General features: G+C 40.5%; 1 protein-coding gene and 1 pseudogene across 1 annotated transcript; both read right to left on the reverse strand.

Moving 5' to 3' along the window:
* Positions 1–1,979: 1,979 nt before the first annotated feature.
* Positions 1,980–16,306, reverse strand: slc22a16 (solute carrier family 22 member 16). The gene is made up of 9 exons (XM_072695911.1): positions 16,257–16,306; positions 13,901–14,374; positions 12,844–12,961; positions 10,796–11,110; positions 7,356–7,596; positions 6,848–6,975; positions 4,123–4,232; positions 3,916–4,015; positions 1,980–2,323 (listed from the first exon to the last, which is right to left on the reverse strand). Exons 1-9 carry the CDS (start codon positions 16,304–16,306, stop codon positions 2,147–2,149), a joined length of 1,713 nt encoding a protein of 570 aa, XP_072552012.1. The 3' UTR covers positions 1,980–2,146.
* Positions 10,570–10,720, reverse strand: LOC140538199 (U1 spliceosomal RNA; annotated as a pseudogene).
* Positions 16,307–23,962: the final 7,656 nt, after the last annotated feature.

Here is a 23,962-nt window from a genome sequence, read left to right on the forward strand (position 1 = left end):
TGAGGTTTTAATATAAAATGCAAATGTTTAGACATTTCTTTGAAAACCTCTAAAGCTAAATTTTGTGGTGAGAACACAAGAGAGATTTTCTTCTGATGAGTCTTCAAAGAAGATCACAGTTGTGCAGGTGTTGCTGCACAGTAGAACAATACAGAGTCTGCTGACTGTTTTATTTTAGTAGCAAATCTAGGAGTGGTTCTTTTTAAAGGTTTTATTGGTCTTACAGACCTCAAATTGACCTCCACTGTTCCTGGTAACTACCATTTCTGAATTACATTATGAACACTTTGCTATCATATAGTGTTCTCCTGCTTTGTGGGTATCAGGTATTTTAAGTTTCAGAGATCTAGGCAACTGCTTAGAGGAGCCCATGGCTGCTGATTGTTGGGACATGGATTGAGGAGTATTAACAATGACTGAATAAGTCATAGCCCTAGCCTAGTTAATGTCTGAGACTTTGGTAAAGGTTATCTGAGCTTAAAGCTCTTGGGAGGCTCATCCTTTTTCATGTTTTTGCTCTAAAATTGTACAAACCAAAAATAATACATTAAGTTTGCTTAAGATTTTAAAATAATATTTTATCTTAAACTTCATGTCGTTTGGAGAGCAGTTTATCTTCTACTCACATAACTACTCACAATAACGGAAATCCTGACTAGGTCTCCCCCTACTTTTGCACGACACTGCTGTTTTATTTATGTCTATACAAATGTGGTGTTCAGTTGTAATTTCATATTTCAAATTAATTCAATATTTCTAATTACACCAAAATACTTGATATCAAAAGTAAAAATAATAACACTGAGCAACACTAAGTAATAACACTGTGTGTAACAGTCAGCCTGGAACTGGAATGTAACACTTAAAGAGGCCTTCTGTTCGTAGATCATTTGTCTTAATATGGTCCCATTCCTAGTTCACATCCTGGAATAAACACTAAAGGATGACCCTTCCATTCTCTATGCGTGCATTAAATGATCATTCAGTACAAGCTAAAGATTCATTTTTTTGTGTTCTCACTCCATTATCTATATTATCTATATTATTAAGTTGGATTCCAGTGTTTAGTAAAAGAGGTCAAAGTACTTACAAATAACCTGGGACAGAGCTTACAGTCTCCATAAAAAAATAAAAAAATAAAAAAAAAAACATGGATCCACCATGACTGTATAAAAACAAATCCCATATTAGCAAGACCTAAGTCATGCAAATGAATGTTTGTAATTGCAAATGACATACAAATGCTAAAATATGACAGACTAAATGAAAGCCCCCATCCCATTGTTTTTATAACATTTGAATAATGTTTGTGTAAAAACTACTGTAACAATAACAATGTTAATGTTACAGTGCATTTAATACTGATACTTGTAAATGAGCTCTGTTCTCATTAGCATACGCTCCAGTATGACTGTAATAAGCTGCCCTGGCGAATATATATGCAAATGCATTGTTTTTTGTGACTTCACAAAATCCATAAATTGAAAATGGACTGTTTTTGCAGCTGGGTTTCCATATATGGAATGCATGGACTGGCGAGTGAATGGTACCACAGTATGTATTATAACTAACAATGTAATCTGATTTTTCCTGATCAATTCTTTAAACAAATTGCATAAAAGTCCCATATTAAAAAAGCACCCAAATCATGTAGGCTAATACCGAAACAGCTTAAAATCCCCAAACACATACTTTTCAACCAAGGAACTTTCCTATTAAAATAAAATTGTAATGAATCATTCTCAAGTTACCGGGAGGTTTAATTACAGTGTTTCTAAAGGCAAATATTGCCTAAATACTGCAGCCAACCATCAAGGTTGACCTCCAGGCCCATCATTGATTTAAAGATCAATTCAATTTCTAAACACCTGAAAACCTCAGAACTTGTGGTCAAGCTATTATCCATGTTCCAAACAATAAACAAGTCTTTAGCAAGACTGGTTTCCTTTGTGAGTGGTTCCTTTGCTGGTTGTCCTCATTCCATCATTGGTGTACAGTCTGCCAAAACAAAATTAAGCTTTTTGTGTCGTAAAAAAAAAAAAAATCTTTGGTTGAACGTCCTGAATGGTCTTCTGTCAACAGTGGTCACCAGTAGGACATTGTAAAGTACTGTCTGTATGGCTCCAGTATCTCTTTTGTCTTTGGCTCAGGCTTTACTGTCCGTCAGCTTCATCTTCACCCCATCCTCTCTTGTCTTCTTCTTGCTGAGCTTAGTACCCAGAGCCTCTGCCTCCTCCAGGGTGGAGGTGAGGGGTTCCCCGAGCGTCTCAGGCAGGAATAAGGTCAGAACTCCAATAATAAAGGCAAGGATGCCCACAATAAGCTGTATCATAAAGCAATGAAACAGATTTAGACATGATTTCTTTAAATTACTCTTAAAACATAGGGGAAACACTTGCTATGAGAAGCATCTCAGTTCATAAAGGAAAGCCCATGTGTTTATTGTTATGCTTCTCACTGTAACCTGAGGCCTATCTCAGGAAGAAGCATTTCTTGCTTAGCCAGCTAACATTAAGCTTGGTTGGATCTGAACCTGGCTTTTCTGTTCCACAATGATGAATAACTGCTCGAGGGCAGGGTAAATCCAGGATCTCAGATAATAAACAGTATGATTTTGAGCATTATTAGAGATACAAATATGCTTGGTAGGCTAAGCATAACCTGTTCCAGTTCACAGTACGACCCACGCTATTACGTATTATGTACTACACTATGTATCACTGCATGGCTGAAGTTACTTGAAGGGGTAACCTTGTTAACCTTGCTCTACTTGTCATATTTTTACAGAACATTTGCTTATGCTTTTTATGACAACTACAAATAAACCTACTGAAACATTAGAAAGGCCTATTTCAACAATCAGCTGTTTCTGAGGTGAAATGACATCAGGATTTATAAATGTCTTCGTAGACATAAGCTCCTCTGACAAAACATTGCGTAACTTTGCGTGTTTAAGGTGGTAGTAACTTCAGGTTCCTGCAGATGACTCTGTACGAGGATGATATAGCTATGAATACCTGCGGGGTGTGTGATGTTTGCAAAGGAATGATTGAATAAAAGGAGTGATTGCATTCGGGCGTGCCAAAGGCCATAGTGTTAAGGAAGTAGCTGAATATGAAGGTGTATGGAAGCATTCGGTTATACAGGTCTACTAGCAGTGGCAGAATCCCCAGTCTACAGGACATTCTCCACAGAATTGTGGCTGAAAGGGACCACCGGTGTGTGTCACAGCTTGTGAATAAAAATTGCTTCTAGAAGTCAGCGCAGGTCCTTCACCATCAAAGAACACTCTTTAGGGAATTGCAGACCATCATCATATGGAGCAGAGTGGCACGCAAGAGGCTGTACTCATTTCTGCTCAAGATTAAAGAGAAAGAGGAGAACTTCCTGTAGACTGGGGTTTTTGTCACTGCTGGTAGACCCGTATGGCCATACTCTTCGATATACCTGCAAATTTGGCTGCTTCCCTCACACTATGGTCTTTGGCACAACCAAATGCAATCACTCTTAACTGTACACTTACTGCACTGTATCACCTCTTCTCAATCTATGAATCCCGCCATCTGAACTTACAACCACCTTAAACACGCAAGGTGACTAATTTTCTGTCAGGAGAGCTTATATCAGCTATATCAGCGCAAAAGGGTTATGCAAGTGAACTATGAACGCTGCCCATCAGTAAACTATAAGATACGTATGACAAAAAAAATGCTATGGGCAATGTCAGCCATGCTACAGTAGCTAGCTAGCAATGTTATAGTTATAGCCAGTGAATTCTTTTCTTAGCTATTTAAGCATATTGTTGATGTCACACATACTTCTCCAGTATCATTTAACGCTCTTTAATTGTGCATAAAACATGCTTCACATTTAACTAGTCTGTGTGTATAATTAGAAAAATGGTGGTGTGTATACCTGAGGTAGGTAGACCCAGACGTCAGCAAGGTAGACGCAGAAAGGAGCCACCACACTCCCAACCCGACACATCATACTACCAGTGCCCACCGCCAGCGACCTGCAAAGGTATAGACATTACTCTACACCTCACACTTTACATATACTGCACATAACTTTACTCTGTTTTTCACTGTATAATGCACATGCTGTATACTGCATACACACCTGATGACTGTGGGGTACAGCTCACACGTGTACAAATAAACCAGGCCAAATGCAATGGCGATGGCAAACTTCCCTGTCATACTGAGAATAATCGCCAAGAACTCAATGTCCTGCAGTGAAGAGAGCGAGCGAGAGAGAGAGAGAGAGAGAGAGAGAGAGAATATGAATATCTATTTCAGTGCACAGCTGTTGTTCAAGGTTTCTGGTAGCTTTGCTGAGTGAGGGTCTTAAAGGGAGGCCTTACATAGTGCCCTGAAACATACCAATGAATGAAAGTGAACAGTCAGTCAGTCGTTCCAATACTGCATATGGTCACTGTCACAGAAAAACCTTGTATCTCCAAAATGGTGATCTTAACCTTGAATGGAAGTTAATGTAAGACAATTGTATTTAAAGTCATTTTAGTGCTTTTCTATTGGTCTGTTTATAATGCAATTCTGACACAATGTCAAAAATTCAGCTGCTAGAATCAAATTGTCCAAAAAAAGAAGAAAAAAAACTGAAACGGAGATACAAGGGGTTATTTCTGACTTGAATTAAGAGAAATACTGTATATGACACTCCAACCCCCACCCCCACCCCAAGCCACCTACCATACAGCTTACAACAGGGCTATTTCAAGTCTTTGCAGCGTAGCTGTTAGGGCTCTACACTAACCTAGTTACTCTGTCAGTGTGGGTGTATAACATAAAGCACACTTGAACATAAAGCACACTTGATATGTTAGGGGGCTACTGGTTGCACTGGTCCACTAAGTGTGTTTAAAAAATGGATTTACTGGGAAATGATTATATACACTGAGGACTGAAACCCACTGTTTGTGTGTTTTTAAAGGCTATTCAGCAACTGTATCACATTTTTTGCTTTTGAGATGAATCTACAGGACACCAACAGAAAATCAGCTAATAGTAGTGTACTAATAGACCAGTAAACAAAACAGCAAAAGTGTGCTGTACACTCATCAAGCTCTATTAGGAGAACTACACTAATAGCAGGTAGTAGTAGCCTCAATTCTTCCTGGCAGGAATTCCACAAAATGGACCACTTTTATGCTGCGTATCTCAGGTTTTTCCATATCCGAAGATGTTCCATTGGATTTAGATCCAGTGACTGGGAAGGTCACTGAATGAACTCATCATGCTGGGAGTAGTTGTTAGAAGATAAAGTAAAACACACTCACAAACACACACACACACTCACTCACTATGGGACACACAGTCATACACAGCTGCATGTTAATCATTCTTCCAGTTGACCAGGTCAGCCTCACTCTTATCTAAAGATGATCCTTTAATGATCCTATGACATTCCCAATGTTAGTCAACAAACATTGCCTATGTCATAGGTCTATCTAGTTCCCTAGGTTCAAATGTTTTTAAGGAGCTCGCGCTAAGAGCTGAGGTCTGTTTTCAAAGCACTTCATTTCCTGACTGAGAACAGCATGCCGTGCTAAGTAAACACACACCACCGGTCAGGAGGTTCATGGACGAGTGTTCTGCCCCCTCTCCATTTCCCTCGGCAGACCACCTTCGCTCTGCTTTAGTGTCCCTCTGTTTACCTAATGTCCTCTGTCATTTAAGAGTTTGAGGGGACAAAGTTCTTCCCTGTTTGGGGAGTTTAATTTGGCATTAGCATTTTGGTGGCAGTCCAACAAAAACAGACGTAAACACAGAGTGTTCAGCTTGAGCCCTGTACACACACGCATGCATACACACACACATAGAGCGGGGGGAAATAAATAAAGGAAGACATTACTTAAGACTAGGGCTGGGAAGCGTGACTGCATGTCGTCATTATTTTGATAAATTTGATTTAGAACAAATATTTAGAACCTAGAAAGAACAGCAATCGATGTATTGTAGCCAGCGGCTGAAAGATTTAAGGGCAATGGTGGATCTGAATGATTGGATGGGAAGCCGGGGGTTGCTTATGGAATGCACAAGAAACAGGTGTACTGTTTTACTGTTCTTGTCAAGTTCTTCTTTTATTTATACAGAGCTAACTGTATTAACTGTATAACTGTGTTAATTCTATACCTGTAACTGTCTGCTGCATTCTTCATTTACTGGCTTGCTGTAGATTTAAAACCCTGATGCTGGCCTACAAAGACTAAAAATGGATCTGCCCCTCCCGACCTGACGGTGACGGTCAAAACCTGATCCATATTAAGAAAACTTTGAGCTTCAAGTACATGTCAGCTTGACCCACCATATTTAAAGACATCTTAGACGTCCCCTGGAGTCGGTCAACGTTGACTGAAGACCCATCTCTTTCAAGAGCACCTAACCTAACTCAACTGCTTTGACATTCAGTGTAGTGTAGTGTATATACTGCGTATTTTTTGTATCTAGGTATCAGTACTGACTTTCATATGTGGCAGTATCTAATTTTAGTAGTATCTTTATACTCTAGCCTGTCATCTAGCTAGGGATATGAGTGGGCAACTAATCACTTCTGTAAGTTACTCTGGATGAGAGCCCTGATATAACTTTATGTAACTGTATAAACTGTAGCTGTTTGGGTGTTGATGAAAAGCTTATTTTTGCATGTGTTGAATAAAAAATAGCTTTGCTGGTACATTTTGTCAATTCCCCCTCATTCACAAACCTCAGAAAAACAAATATTCTGATACCCTGCTATCACATCTTTGAGGGTTGTGGTGTATTTTTGGTATATTGATCGCCCTTCCTAAACACATATGCGCAGACAAAAAACATACCCGTACCTGAGGTACTGCGATGATGAGCATGCAGGCTACTCCACTAAGCAGCAGTGCTGGAGCGCAGGTCTTTCTCCTGCCCACCCGGTCCATCGCAAAGCAGCCAATCACATACGAGGGCAGCTCAACTGCACCTGTCAACAGCCAGTCAAACACAAAAGTCAACTTTGTGTACCAACCTGTGTCCCTAAGATGAACTTTACCCTAAAACATACAACTACACTGACATTATGGTATGTGTGTGTATATGTGTGTGTGTATGTGTTTGTGTGTGTGCAGAGTCTCAAAATGGAGATCTATGAGACAATTTGTGTATTTAACCCACAATAGATAGAAGATTAGGTCTGTACACAAACTTATTCTAATTTATACATCATGATTTATGGGCACATGTTTAGAATATCTGCTATATGCTTGTGTTTATGCTTTTGTTTCCAAATAATAATGTAGGGTAATTATTTCATATTAGGTTAATTTTGCCAGAATTACACTAATACACACACAGTCTCCTTACCAGCCAGGAAGAGGTTGACATACTGGTTTCCTCCAAGATTGACGGAGCCAAGGCTGAATACATAGTAGCCAAGCGAGCCGATGAACCAGATGGACCAGCAAGTGGCGCTGCGGCCAGCCATCTTCCAGCTACCAAACATGTCCAGGATACTCAGCTTCTTCTCTGGTTGTTCCGATTCGCGTTCATAGATTTGCCCATCCTTCATCAAAGGCTTCCCACTATTCTCTATCAAGTCTGACACCTATACCACAAGCAGAAAAAATCACTTATTATTATAAACAATTATTGCGCAGGGGAGTATATTTCTGACTTCACGTCAATGCAGTTTTGACTCTTAATAATATGATTCAATTTCCACTCTCAGATTTGACTCCTAGTTGACTTGTTAAATGATAATACTATAATAACCATAATAAGTCTTTATTTATATAGCACCATTTTTATATTTATATATAGAAAGAGTGAAAAATTAATCCCAAACAACATGGGGAGTGTAAAATACTGAATATGCAAAGTGTAAGCTAGCCTAGACATGTTATATAGCAGAATTTAACTTGTGTCCTATACACATGTTAAATTACCATACCATGACCTAGTGTTGTAGGACTCTGAACTTTTTCCATTAAAGCCATTGCACAATGCCATTTACCATCATGTAGCATGACATAGTAGGTATAGAACAAAAGAGGTACATGCTATGTATGTGCTATGAATGTCATATAAATGTGTTGTGCTAATAAACGGCAGGTTCTAGCTGACATTCACTCATTTTGTTTGGTCTGAGTTTACTACGCTTTGTGTGTGTTAAAGGTGAAAAAAGACCAGGCTACTAAAGCTAGGTGTCTGTTTAAATCTCTGTGTAAATTTCAGCCACAGGTCGGCCTGGACTTGAGGCCCGGTCTCAACATGACTTTAATTTAACATATGGCAGAATGCCAGGGCATGTTTTTCACATTATATAATAACAATTGATGGAATGGATGTTGTTGCTGGTAAAGGGCATGGACAGATCATCTCCATCATTTGCTTCCAAACGTTACCCTAGTTTGACTAAGACTATAATATGTAAAGTATATATTATGTGTAATGAATGATAGTGAATGTACAATGAATAACAAAGTAATTTGATTGTATCCATGTTCTTATTTAAATATTTATGTAGATTTTATATATATGGGAAAAATAACTAGTACTGAGAGGACCCAGAGAGGACAGCAGTGCTACCAGGTAAGACATATTAAGCACAGTTCTTGTTACAGTGCTAAAAATACAGCTATGTATTTGTGGCTACTGTGAGTCGTTGCAGTGACCTAAACCAAAAGTAGAGCTCTCTTTTTCATGAGCCCACCATAAAAGGAAAATTTCACAACCTAAACACTCAATAAATGCATTTTAAAAACCAAAAAAAAAATTATTTGCATTCCTCATATTTTCTGCAATGTTATTTCAGAGCATTGTGGGCTTTATAGTAAAAATTCTTCCACCAACTGAGCTGTATGTGATCCTGTAAATGATCTTAGGAGAGCCTGCCTCAGCCAAGCGAAGTAGTGTGGATGGGCTATAACGCTTGGCAAGATATGCCAGAGCTAGGCTATTAAAGGATTTAAATGCCACAGGCAAGACCTTGAGGTCGATGCGGAACTTAACAGGAAGCCAGTGTAAACAGAATAAGACCAGAGTAATATGCTCAGACTTCCATTTCCAGGTAAGCACCTCCTAGGAGAATCCTACTGGAGCCTGCCTCTGGAGAGACAGCACAGCATCCAGTCAGTGAAACCTAAAAGTTGTCTATCCTAGAAGTTATGATTGCCTGAGTTAACTGGTCAATATCTGGTAAACTGGTGTTGTGATGTCAATATAGCCTAACAGATACTAATGAGATTCCAGTGATAAAGTATCATCCAGGGTTATACCAAGGTTGTTGACTGTAGACAAATACGTGCACCTTTATCCTTTATCCTTTATCCTTTTGGTTGCACTAAAAAACCCTCATTGGTGGTCCTGTGGTGGTTCTTTCTATTGATGGATGGGCTATAGGGTGGCTGATAAATTGTGCAGCAGATGAGCTACAGTTGGTAACTGTACACCTAAGTACTCTTATATGGTTGGTGTATCTGATAAAATGGCCAAGCAAATTGCTAGCGGTCTATTTCTATGTGTAAATAAGCTGTGAATTTTAGCTTGGTCAAACAATTAGCACATTCTTTATTATAATAATTTTTAGAACTGATTATAGTTGACTGGGCCAATGTGATCAAAAAAGATCAAAATCTAAAATCAAACAGCAGAGCCATAGTCCAACAGGTCTATGCCATGCAGTCTAGTCACATTAGCACTGTAATGAACTCAGCTGTCGGGCTGCAGATGGCGAGATATCCCACCAGCTCTCAGTGGTAAGGTGATAGTGTTGGCTGCACTCCACGACTCTCAGTCTCATCGATGCTGTCTGCCCATGTGGCTTTGAGTGACCCGATGTAACAGGCAAAAGCAAGCAAAAACAAGCATGTGTTGTTCATATTACATTACAGCAACAGGGTCCTATTTGCTATGATTGCCTGTTTATTAGCTGGTGTCCTCACAAATAAGTTAATGCTCATTCCTATTCACATAGCCACTACCCATCATGAAACTAGGGCCACATCAGGGGGGGATAAATGCAAACATAACAGAGCCATATGCCCACTTATCAACTTGGCCAGCATATAAAACACACTGCCTGTGTCACCTGGTCACAGTAGGGGCCTGACCTCAGGTTACCGTAGTAGATCTCATTTCCACACCTCACGCAATGTCATAGAAGAACCAACTTTGGTTCTCATGTGATTATACTAAAGCCCATACTAATATCCTAAAGCTGTTACAATTAAACGTACTGGCAGCTAATTATGTCTGGGAGAAGACTGTTGCCAGTAGAGCAGGACTACCTGGGACAGTGGGGGTTAAGTGCCTTGCACTGGTTGCTGGCCCACCATTCCTACCACTATGCTACCAGTCACCACACTGATGAACCCATAAACCCATCCATTGAACATACACATACACACTAGTGACCAAACACACAGTGGTGCAGCAGTAAACAATCCAGGGAACAGGGTTAAGGGCATCGCTCAAGGGCCCAACAATGGCAGCTTGCTGAGCTCAGGTCTCGAACCTACAACACTGTTATGAATAGCCTGATGCTCTAACTGAGCTGAGCCACCACTGCCCCAAATATCAGGGGAAAGCATGAACGCAGTCCCTCACTTCCAGAAATGATGCAGTCGAGATTCCTGTATGTGGGGAATTCGCAAGGGTCAGCACAACCCACGTGCAATGGCTGAGCCTCACCCTAGGTGATCATGGTATCACCCCTGCCAGGTAAGTATGTGGGTTAACCCTAGAAAAAAAATGGCCTAAAGATGTCATTAGGCACTGGATGTAGTCTATAAGAGTAGTGGTACCTTGAGCTTGGGCTCCAGACCATTAAATTGGGCGATGGTGTCCAGCAGCTGCTGTGCTTCCTGGTGGCGTCCTTTAGCGATCAGATAGAAGGGCGTCTCAGGGAACTTCCAGCAGTAGAGCAGGAATGGACAAGTGCTGAGGGTCAGGATGATCTGGTAAAGCCACCAGACACGCACCATATACCCCACCAGAGCCACCACCATGATGCCGACTGCAAAGGCTGCGTGCACGTGCATGGAGGTCCAGGTGCGCACCTTATTCCCTGTGAACTCCGTAACATAGACGAAGACCACGACTAGATAACCACTCGACACCTGAAAACATGGTGGAAAGAACGAAAAGAGAGCATGGTAGGCATTTTAGAATATTATCACCACCCCTAGTTTAAAAGGAACCAATTTTATCAGCTCCACTGGCCATGTACATCATAGTTCTATCATTTCAGACAGTAGTTTATCTGTTTCTTTGCATACTTCTTTGCAGGGGCAGTGGTAGCTCAGCGGTTAGAGCGCCGGGCTATCAATAACAGGGTTGTGGGTTTGATTCCCGGGCTTGGCACTTGGCCACTGTTGGGCCCTTGAGCAAGGCCCTTTACTCTCTCTGCTCGCTGGAGTTGGCTGCCCACCGCTCTGGGTGTGTGTACTCACTGCCCCTATCACAGATGGGTTAAATGCGGAGGACACATGTCACTGTACAGTGACAAATACGTGCACCTTTACCTTTTTACTTTCCTTTCTTCAAAGGTCAGGACCAGGTCAGTATTGGTACGAGTGGATCAGACACAGCAGTGCTGCTGGAGTTTTTAAACACCTCAGCACCAGGAATATCCAGCCAACAGCTTTCTGTGGGAAGCGTCCTATAAGAGCTGATGAAGGACTGGAGGAGTATTAACACAAACTGTGCAGAAACAGAAGGTAGACCAACTAGGTAGGAGTGTCTAATAGAGTGCACAGTGAGTGGACTGCTGTGTCTGATCCACTCGTACCAGCACAACACACACACTTACACACCACCACCATTTCAGTGTCACTGCAGTGTTGGGAATGACCCACCACCCAAGTACTCGCTGCTCTGCGGGGGTCCTGTGGGGTCCTGATCATTGAAGAACAGGGTAAAAGGAGGCTAACAAAGTATGCAGAGAAACAGATGGACTACAGTCTGTAACCTTATAACCACACAGTGCTCCTAAATGGTCAGTGGAGCTGATATAATGGGCAGAGTTCATTCCAAACAGGACTGGTCATAATGTTCTGATTTTAATGAAAACTCAAAAATCTCATTAATAATCCTGACAAATATCAAAAACTTGTTTTGACTGGAAATGAAATAAAGAAAGGGCTGTGACTTTTGCACAGTACACATAATCACAAACACACACAGTAGAATTTCCTGTAGACTACAGCCAAGTAATAGGACTGAGGAGAAACAGGGCTACACTGTGAGGATGTCTGTGTCCCTGTGCCCCTCTGTGCATAAGACCATTGCAATGTGAGTCTGTGTTGTGATTATGTGTACCTGAACAGACAGACATCAAGTGGCTACTGTAAGCAACAGCTGTAATGGAATGAAGGCGAAGAAGAGCAGGAGGAATGAAGAGTGCTAGTGAAGGAGTTGAGCAACAGAAACCAAACAGCGGCTTCCCTTCCGAGCAGACAGTGACTAATTAGTTACTAAAACCTCCCAGGTGCTCATGAGTTACTCTATGATGCTTAAAGCATCAGGGATCAACTAAAAAATATGCAGTACTATGCAAAAGCCTCAGTCATTGATTCATGGAACAGCTCAATTTAACACTGGAATTAACCTGAATAAACAGATATCAATATGATTCAATGAATAAATAAATAAATAAAAACAGGTATTGGAAATTAGTAACGAAATGCTGGCCGTCTCTGAGGAGAGGATTGGCAATGGTTATGCTAAAGCTTACAGACAAAATCACAAAGACAAATAAATAGCTTTACATGCTATTTTTTTAGATATCTCTGTGTGTTTGTCCACTTTTAATAAGAGGAACTACTGCATGTTCTCGCAAAGTCTGACTTACCATGGCTAATAGGAAACGCATTGCCACAAAAAAGTAGTAGTTTCCTGTAAATGCCACAATGATGCCAAAGACAAACTGGCATAAACTGGTGGTCATCAGAATAGGGCGCCTGCCGACCCTGGAGAAAGAAACGGTGACGGTCGTAAACAGCACTGCAATAAGAGAAAAGCTAAGGCAATCCAGGCAATCCAAAAACAACACGAAAATACATTAAATGAAAAAATGGTTCATATACATGGTTCATTCACAGACATTCACTGTACATACAAAATTTTAGGATGCCAATACTGTCATTTTACTACACTTACATTATGTTGCAACCTGTATCAAAGCCCAAGCAGTAGAGCTGGGTATGGTTTTAACATTTCCAATCCCAATCCCGAAACTATGCTAGAATATATACACTATATATACAGAATATATGCACATATATATTATGAATGTGGCTCAAAGAAGATATTATAATTATAGTACAAGAAAAGCACTGAACTTTGATACCCAGCCCTACCAGGAAGTAACACTGATCACTGGGAACACTGATCATGGCACTCTACAGATATCTATAGGACTACCCACAACAGCAACTGATTTACTAGCTGCATTCATTTCCACAGGGTTCCTAAGCAGTACCCCAGTAAACTGGAGTCAAAAATGTTTTTTTGCTGGTCTGGTGCTGGTGCATACCCATGTGGTCAATCGGGTCTTAATTAGGCTTGTTAGGACTATTGCCTCTTCACAATCATTGTTAACAATGGCTGGATGAACTCTCAAAGCTTTAGAAATACTCTGACTCCTCTAACTTTGTCCTAAAAATCAGCAACCACAGGCTCCTCTAAGCAGCTGTTATTGAAGAGGATAAGCCAGCGAATGGATACCAAAAAATTCAAGTCACTGGACATCCCCTGGAGTTCAGTTAAATCCATCATTAAGAAATGGAAGAAATATTCCACATGTGTAACGCCGCCTAGAGCAGGCTTTACAAGACCATACAAGAAGGAGACTCTGCAAGTGAGGTCTACAAATTTGGGCTGCAAGAACACACACACACTGGACATACCTATCAGCAACATCTCCAAACACCAATGCTCCGATCAGGACCCCGAGCATAAAGGTGGGTTGAGAAAGCTTGGCGAGCCATTCCTTATCACACACCAGGTCCCAGTCGGTCACTATGCTCTGCTTCACTTGGCTGTGGTCAAACACGTAGTGAGTGCATGCCACCACCGATCTATTGCCATCAAACTCATAGTGGAAGTCCACGGGGTCGTGGCGCAGCGCTCTGCAGCATGGGCTGAGCTCCCACTGCTCTCCATTAACTGTCCGCACCACCACGGGACCCTTTCCGGTCTTGTAAAGCGGCCAGATGTCCTCCAGGGATGATGCCGAGTAGTTCCCGTACTGAACATCTGTAACGTTCCCTGGTGGGTCGCACAAGAAGTTCGGTGTCTCCACCAGGAACACAGAGGCCAGGTAGTGTATCCCACAAGAGGTGGCCTGAAAAACAGCAGCTATGTACAGGCATGCCTGGAACCTGGGAAAGGAAGAATATATGGAAGAGTATATACATTACCACCACTGGTGCAATTTTAGGGGGTGCAAGGAAAGGGGGCATGTGTCCTTTTGATGTTTTAATTTTATGTGATAAATGTTTTTTATTGTGCTAGAATATTTATCACAACCTGTGGATTGGATGAAGATTGTTGATTTTATTAGCAGACGATGGAAAAAGGCCGTTAGGCAATATAACTGTATCTCTGTACTAGATATGGACCTGAACACTACATTATGATGATCGTAATAATAACATTGCTGTTTTTTGCGCTTGATGATTAATAATATATAACACATTAATTTCATGAAAATATGCTGGATATGGATGACCCACTTGTTAGACCAAATCTGACACTCCTTGTTACCAGAGCCTGACCACTACCATTTTTTTAATGTGTAAGAATTAAAAAAAAAAATCCAAACCAATAAACCAGTTATTAAGTAGATACATACAGGGGAAATCTTCAAACAACTACATTGTGTATATACAATATAAACAATGTAAATTAAATAAATCTATTTTTTGCTTTCCAAAAAAATTTGACTGGGCAATATGACGATATTTTATCGTATCGTATCGTAACGTGATGCACAATATAATTTTCTAAGCATATGAAGGATATTGTTGGTGCTTAATGCAATAAGGTTTCATTACTAACAGTGTAATTAGACTGGTTTAAGTAGATGAAGAGCAGCAGAAGAAAAATAACTGCATTCAGTAGAGTATCTGTATAGTAGTTCTATAGTGTATCTGTAGTTTATAAGAATATGTTGCTACTGATGTATTTAGTATTAATTGATGTATTTAAGTATTGTAAAAAATGTCTTTAAATATTGTGATTTGGTATTTTTTACCCAGCCCTAGTCATAAGTAATGTTGCCATTTTCCATCTTAACCTTAAACCGACCGTTCAAACGACAATGACCCCAAACACACATCAAAGGAAGCAGGCTATTGTTTTTTGATGGCCCTGCCAAAGTTCTGACCTCAACTCAAGTTCTGACTGTGATTAAAAGAACCCATCAGACACAAACTGCTATAATACAGCAATGCTATAATACAGCAGATACAGCATCCTCTTATGGGCCCTAATGCCATGCTATCTCCATATACTTTATAAGGAGAAATTCAACAGCACTGTTGAACAAAGAGAAAATGCATTTAAAATAATTAAGCCCCCCTAAAACTGGCAAGGCACACCTCTGACCATTATCTATGAACTACATTTCAGCAGTTGCTTGGGGCACTTGGCAGCAAAACCTCCCCTGAGCATGATGCTGCCACCACCAAGCTTAACAGTTTGTGTAGTGTACTTGGCCACTGGGACCAAACCACTCAATCTTTGTCTCATCTGACCATAAAATCCTGTTGTCAGCTGGTTGAGCTCGACTTTTGGAGCACAGGCTTTTTTCCTACACCCAGACATTTTAGGGAGTTGTATTTATCCCCAGGTAAAGGCTTATCCTCCCTATCCTTACTCGTGACGCCTCCGGTAACCGTCTATCCCCACCACTGTCATGCACAAGGCACAAGCTCACCTCGAACCACTCTTAGTGACATCTCTTATACATCTCAGACGCAAAATCCTGCTTTCTGGAGCTCCCATTTAATGGGCCATCCCTTGTGCTCAGAATCATCAAGAAAGCACATTGACGAGAACCTTACCACCTGTCACACAGTCCAGCTAGACACGCTGCCCAAATGAACTCAAGCCCTGTCACAGTCCACTCCACAGTGCTGGCACTTGTTACTTCAGCACTGGAGAGTTTGTAGTGAGGGCCAAAGGGCACCCATGAAGCAGGTCTTTATGAACAGGACCTCACTGACCCATATTACTTCTTAGCCCATGAAATGAACTTACCTTTTGAAGTGGCCGAGCTCGTCAAACAGTCGCTCCACGCCGGTACTCATTTTGACTGTGTGTGTGTGTGTGTGTGTGTGTGTGTGTGTGTGTGTGTGTGTGTGTGAAGTGCTGGAGGGGAGCTGCTTGCTTAAATGCCCACGCTCTGTAAGCGCTGGCTCTGGTACATGCCGGTGAGAAAGGGGCGGTCACTGTGGAGAGCTCCTAGCTCCTCGCTCCTCGCTCCTCACTCCTCGCTCGGACAGTGTACGACCCCGCTGTAGTGGACGGCTCTCAGTGTACAACGTCCGTAACGAAAATACGTCCTCAGGACGCCATGAGCTCGCCAGCTGCTGTGCTGTGTCCACAGCTGACCGAGATATCTGGCCACGTTATCCCGTGATTTAGAGCAGACACTGCCAGCAGGCTGCTGTGGTGGCTCTGCAGGCTGGTTAACACACAGTAAGCTTAGTTAGTTAACGCGGTAAACTGCCTCAAGCTAGCAGAGCTCGAAATGGGCTTTATAATGAGGGTGGTGTCAGTTACACATAGCTATCTGAACTGAATAAAAGTTCAATTACTGAGGGAGGTGACACGTATATTCGGTCAGTGTAGTTCAATTTTTAGTTAATCTTTAATTACAGCTCAAGTTTAGCTAGATTGGTGACTGTTTACATACATACATTATTTAAAAAGTTGATTCAGAAACTATAAAAGCTGGTTATCAGTAGCCAACAAACCCACTGTGAATCCTGAGAAGCTCCATCTCGCTGCCAGGAAACGTATCAATGGTCAGTGTGGCTTTGTGATAAAGCATTGTTAACTCTGGTAAGGGTCTGGAGCAGTGCTTTTGATCATACTGATTTCATCAGAAAATGCAGGGAAAGCAGTGATAACAATGGAAGCTCAGTGGGAAAATGCACTCAACCTAATTAGTCTAACATTTCTGAGGGGTCACACCCACTTATCAGCTCTTGCGAGGTAAAGGAGAAACCCACCTTCCTCACAATACAGTGCTAATTGCTAACTTTCTTTTATGTTCAGATAGCTACATTCATGCTTACTATTTTTATCTGCCTTTCTGCTAAGCCAATCAAATTGCTTGTTGCCACAAGAAGTACTTGTATGACTGAAGAAAATGGAATTCATAGAAATGGAATTTTCTTGTAAAGGAAAAGATGAAGCTCAGCCCTTTAGTTTGGGTTGCTTTTGAGTGGTGTCAACATGACGAGATCCAAAAAGCTCTCTGAGGCCCTCAGGAATTTAAAAAGAAAATAGTTGAATGAAGTAAGAACATTTAAAACTCAATCCAACAATCCTAAAATGTCATTCCTGGACCTACAGGTACCTACAGTCAAGCTGGAAAGTCTGCACACCCCTTTCAACTTTTCCATGTGATTTTACAGTACCGACTTATTCTAATATCAACTGAGTTAATTCTACACAAAATATCCCACACTGACAAATCATTAAAAGTCTAAATGTAAAATATTGTATGTACACAAGTGTGAACATCATTTAAGGTGACATCCAAAAGTGAGCTGTGGTGCATTTTGTTTCCACTGATACTGCTTTAGATGTTTCTACAGATAAATTGTAGTCCCGCTGTGGTAAATTCCGTTGATTGGACATGATTGGGGATTGCTAACAGTCACAGCAAACTTCAAGCCTTGGGGTCAAAGGAATCATTGCATAAAATTGCATATAGTAAAAAAAAGAACTCAATCTATTGTAGAATAAGTCTGTAATGTAATGTTAGGGGTGTGCAAGGAGGAAACCCTTACTGTCAAACAAATTGAATTTCTGGAGCCTCATATTAACTATGAAGCATGGAAGGAAATGTCATGTTTTGGGACTGCTTTGCTCCAGCAGAGCCTGGCAAGCTCTCCAACATACAGGATTCATCACCATGAATTATTTATTGAAATTGCATCACATTTGCCATATTTCTTACAGAAATATAAAATATTTAATGGCTGGTCCAGTTTCTTAATACTTGTGTTTGTGGTTGCATAATTTACTGTGGATTTCAGTGTTGTTTATATTGAGAGGTCCTTTGTAGATGAATAATAAACTCTAGTAATACATCATCAATGGCATGTCAGTGTAGTAGCAGCAGTAACGCATCTGAATACACTGAGGTAAATATGCCAAAGATGTTCTGTTGATGCATTTCTGACAGTAAGTAGAGGCATTATCTTGCTTCCATTAAGTAGAACCAAGCCCATCCGTACCCATAACCTAACCCTAACCCTGATCCTAATCTTAACCATAACCCCAATCATTATCCTGGCCCTAATCCTAACCCTACCCATCATCCTTGCTTAATCCTGACCTTAAAATAAACCCAAATCCGAACCCTAACCCTTCCCCACTAATCTCAACCTAATCCAGTTCTAGACTGGAGTCAGCAGCAGCATTGACATGGTCTGTATTAGACATGTTAGATGATCAGTGGTTTCTCAGATGAACATCTACAGTTCTGAACCTGGACTCTCTAAATTAGGTGAAGAACAGCTGAATTCAGCTGAACAGTAGAAGTCCTCACTAAATTGAATTATGTAAACTCATTTTTTAAAACATAAAGCCACAAATTTTATTTTGTAAATAAAATGTGACAATTGAATAGCAGTTAAAGTCAAGAACTCTATAGAAACATCTGTGTCCTGTTTAGAAGCTGCAATAACCTGGTGTGACACAACACTCTCACGTTGGACCCCCCTGAACAGCCAGAGAGAAATGCAGCTTTATCAGTTACACACCTACACACAAGTAGAAAACCTTCACCTAGTGTGTCCAGCTGGTCGGTTCACACTCACCAAGGCTTCTTGATATGGACGGTCAAAGAGTACACAATGCAAAAGTGCAGAGAAAAACAAAGTACACCTTCTTTGAATTCTATGGTTATACATCTCAGGACATAACTGAACAAACATCTGGTCCTGAACAGACCATTATACCATTAATTAATGACCATTAATTAATAAAATACAGTACAATACAGATGAACAACACCACACACAACAGAAGCCACTGTGTCATTGTTTATTGAACAAAAAAAGCAGTGTTTGTACAGTTAAGGACACCCTTACTGCTTTCATAGGAATTAAGGGGGTAAGTAGCATCCAGGTGCTGCTAATCCAAGGCCCTTGATTAAGTGATCATCAGCAAGTGTGAGCACCTCTATGAAAGGTTTTGCAGTTTGCTGGACTGGAGCATTCAGGTGTAGGTTCATATAATACCACAGAGCAAAGACATCAGCAATGATCTTAGAGAAGCAGTTGTTGCTGTCTATCAATCTGGGTAGGGGTGTAAGGCCATTTCCAAACAACCTGAAGTCCATCCTTCTACAGTGAGACAGATTAGAAAAAGAAAAATGAACATGTATGGCAGCACGGCTTACATTTGCATCTGAACAAACCTTAAGACTTGTGTCCTTTGGACTAACGAGACCAAAGCAGAGATGTTTGGCCATACTGCACCAAACCAAACACAGCCTATCAGCACAAACACCCCATATCAACTGTAAAGCATGGTGCTGAAGGGGCAGTTATATGGGCTTGTTTTGCAGCCACTAGACCTGGGCACCTTGCAGTCATTGAGTCGGCCATAAACTCATCTATTTACCAACGTATTCTAGATTCAAATGTGTGTCCATCTATCTAACAGCTAAAGCTTGATCGGAATTGGGTAATGCAACCACACAATGATTCCAAGGTGTTGCAATGGCCCGGTCAAAGTCCTGACCCTAACCCAACTGAAATGCTGTGGTGGGACCTTAAAGGAGCTGTGCATAAGCTTATGCCCATAAACCTCAATGAACTGAGGCATGATGTGAGAGACTGATAGTCAATCAGAAAAACATTATCTCTGCCAAAGGTGGCTCTACAAGCTCTTGATTCATAGGGTGTACTTAGTGTTTCACACATGGCTTTTTCCTTTTTTAGCTTGTGTCTCTGTTGAGGAAGGGAGCTTATTTGACATATGTGTGTAGCATGAACTCAGGAATTAACAGTATGCAACTGTAGCATAGTGCATTGAATTCATTTCCATGATACAGTATGTGCCCTTTAAAAGTGCCATTATGGAGTACAGAAGAAGAGTGTCCACTAAATCTGCACACACAGCAGTGCTGTGAAGTGGTAGTGGAAGTAGCAGGATGAAGAAAAATCTGACCACAGATTTATTTTCACTGACCATTAGGACCTCCAGGAGAGCAGGTGCAGCATATTGGCTGTAGAAGTGTTCAGACAGTGTGGATTTATGGCTCACCTCTGCTGAACTGTACACTGCAGAGGATCCAGTTATAGGTCTCACCAACAAAGACATAATTCATACATTTCATACCTTCGGGTGATGTGAGCTGGGGCTATGTGTTTTCCAGATGGGACAGCAATGTGGGTGTTTGTGCGGGTGCATGCGATGATGTGTAATGGACTTCACACAGGCCCAATAGTCGCTCATTTACATCTTGTCCCATAACCAGATAACAACAGAGGTGCCCAAACTTATTTATACACTTACACTAAAATGTGATTATGTGTGCTTTTGTGTTACTAGATTCCTCCTAAATGAACTCCTGTTTACCTCTAACTACCACTCAAACAAGCAAACAAGCAAAACTACATTTAAATTTAAGTTAAAATGATGATAAATGAAAAAGTGGAGGATTGCACTGTATACAATCAAAAGTTAGCTTCATTTATTTACAATACAATGGAATGAACTCAGTTCAGCTTAACAGTTCAACAAACTCAAACTTCTGCATTTAACGCAGCTAAAGTTCTCCTAACTAGTACTACGCCTAATTTAGGTAAACAATGTAATTATTCATTTGGCCTCCAGGCTACAAACAACTTCATCACTGGGGCCCAACCTCACAGCCTGCTACTGTGTTTAATACACTGTAAATTGCTGTTTGACCTTAAAGGTGTCATATAATGCATTATTGACTATGTTTAGTAAAAATAATAAGTATATGATTTTGGTGGGGCCAAAACAATGTTCAGATGCAGATTTATGAGCCTATTTACAACTCTGAAACATGCTGATTTTCCTTTTATGGCAGCCTTTCAAAACTAATCATGAGCTCTGCTATTTATTTTCAAACTGGAGCTAATAGTCTAACCAATAGAAGTAAATAGTCATCCAAATTATTTGCATATATATTTGATATACAGTTTTCTAGTACTGAGGCAGATTTCCTAGGCCTAACTAGACCAACATGTTTTTACAGTGTAGGACGGATTATGAGCTTTTTTTGTTTTAATAGCTGGAAATGGCTGGCAGAACATACATTACTTGTATCTGAGACTAAAACTAAAACCTTATTAAGTAAAGAGTAAAACAGTACACCATCAGAGTAAAGTATTATTATTAATAGTAGTAGTAGTATGAGGATGATGGGGCTATAAATACCTGCAGGGTGTGTGATGGGATTCATAGATTGAGAAGAGGGATACAGTGCAGGGTCTGGTTGGATGGGTGGAAAATGGGTCACAAAGCAGATTCAGTTAATTATTGACTAAAAGGAGTGACTGCATTTGGGCGTACCAAAGAGACCATAGTGTGAAGGAAGTAGCTGAATCTGCAGGTGTATGAAGGCGTACAGTCATACAGGTCTACCAGCAGTCGCAGAAACCCCAGTCTACTGGAAATTCTTGTCTGAATTGTAGCCGAAAGGGAACGCTGATGTGTGTCCTGGCTTGTGAAAGAACACTCTGCAGGGAACAAGTCTTGAAACCCACTGACGGTCCCTGTCCGTCAGTTTCATCTTTCAGCCACAATTCTGAATAGAATTTCCTTTAGTCTGGGGTTTTTGCCACTGCTGGTAGACCCGTATGACCGTATGCTTCCATACACCTGCAGATTTAGCTACTTCCTTAACACTATGGCCAAATACAATCACTCCTTTTGTCCAATCAATAACTGTATCTGCTTTGTGACCCACTTTCCATACATCCAACGAGACTGCACTGTACCCCCTCTTCTCAATCTATGAATCCTGTCACACACCCTGCAGGTATTTATAGCTATATCATCCCCCTACAGAGTCATCTTCAGGAGCCTGAAGTTACTACCACCTTAAACATGCAAGGTTACTAAGGTTTTGTCAGGGGAGTATATATAAAAAAATACAGATACATGCTGCACTTTGTATAAACTCTATCAAACAGATGTTTCCACTAAAATTTTACATAATACTGTTGATTTCATTTATATTTCATTTATAATAGATATAGATATGACTGTGTCAGTCCAAAGCCTTTTCAAAGCTTAGTAAATTTATTTCACTGGTCGTTGGTCTTGTGACTGCCATAAATCTAGTTGCTCATATAGTAATTCTGAAAATGCCTTTGATCTTCAGTAGCAATGGTACTTATATAACCATGCCACTGGAAAGAAGAGTATCCTTATGGTCCCCCACTTCAGCTTCCCCAGCTGTACCCAACCTTTGGTTGGCTTAACCTGATAAGGTAAAGAAGAAACATCTCTTAGATGGAGAGCAGTGTCAGTTGTGGCGGGCCCTTCACCTGCCAGGGGGGCCCCTCTATGGGTCGAATGTTATCTTGCCAACTTTATAGTTATTTTTACAGAGCTGAATAACAGTATAATTACTGATACAGGGTGCACAGCTTTGTGTAGACAGTTTATATATTGTTGAATAGTTGACAAAGCAAATCAGTCTTAAATCATGAGTATTAATCATAAGGTTAGCCATCATCTTTTATGAGTTTGCTTTAAGAAAATATAAAAATAAAATAGCTCATACCTATGTTTACAGTATTAATGGAACTCTCTTATCCAGTCTCTTCACTTGCCCAGCCGGGGACATTGACCTGCCACGTTGTAACCCACTACCTTACACACCTGCTACATATAAGACCAAATTCTAGAAGACTCTTTCCATCTGTTATGTAGGTAAAGATAACAGAATAACTACTCCATTAACATGACTGACAGTATCTAATTGTAAAGGCAATTCATATGTTATTATTAAAAAGGAATCTTCTGACAATTTTTTTTATCAAAGACTGTGTTTTGACAGCTTATTAAATATGGAAAAGGAGTGAAAACTTTACAATTGTCAGGAAAATTCATAGTTTTGTTAAATATAAACAAATATTATATATTTATTAATAATATTAATATATTAATAATTGCATCTTTGAGATATTAAAGAATTTCAGCCATGTACAATTGCAGAGGAGCTGTAATGATAATGTGGTGGTGACTGGAAGCAGAGGTCACTGGACTGCAACAGAAATATAGCCTCATTATTCACTATCCACTTTTCATTGGAGACTGCTCTTCCATAAAGCTCCCTACACTACGTTGGGTAAAACTGCTTGTAGATCATTGCACACTAAGCCACTCAGAATGACTTCAGGTTCGTCCTGATTTTAAAATGTGCAATCGTAAGGATTACATCAAGAATCATAAACCTTGAGCACTCAGGCAGGTTGACCTCTGAGCTGGACGTGCAGGTTTCTTCTGGCTATCTCCAGTTCCCGTGTTACATATTTCCTTCAGCTAGTTGGCCTAAAACCTCATAAACCTGAAAACATGCTGAGTGAGAGTTCTTCCAGGAACTTAGTGCGAAAATAGTGCGTACTGTATGTTTTCACCTGTGAAACCTGCAATAAGATGACCAGCCAGTGGGCAGCGTATCAAAGAACCATATCTGCATATCTATCATGTGTGTAAAAGCTTTCACAGCCATTCCA

This window comes from Salminus brasiliensis, chromosome 1 (genome assembly GCF_030463535.1).
Source record: "Salminus brasiliensis chromosome 1, fSalBra1.hap2, whole genome shotgun sequence".
Lineage (NCBI taxonomy): Eukaryota > Metazoa > Chordata > Actinopteri > Characiformes > Bryconidae > Salminus > Salminus brasiliensis.

Bases quoted from the DNA above. Each gene is read 5' to 3' on its own strand.
- slc22a16 (XM_072695911.1), bottom strand. From the start codon at position 16,306: ATGAGTACCGGCGTGGAGCGACTGTTTGACGAGCTCGGCCACTTCAAA. The intron at 11,111-12,843 runs GTAAGTCAGACT...CCATGTTTTCAG, and splicing joins TGCGTTTCCTATTAGCCATG to GTGTCGAGTGGTTATCTAGT. The intron at 4,016-4,122 runs GTGTGTATGCAG...ATACCTTTGCAG, and splicing joins CTGTACCCCACAGTCATCAG to GTCGCTGGCGGTGGGCACTG.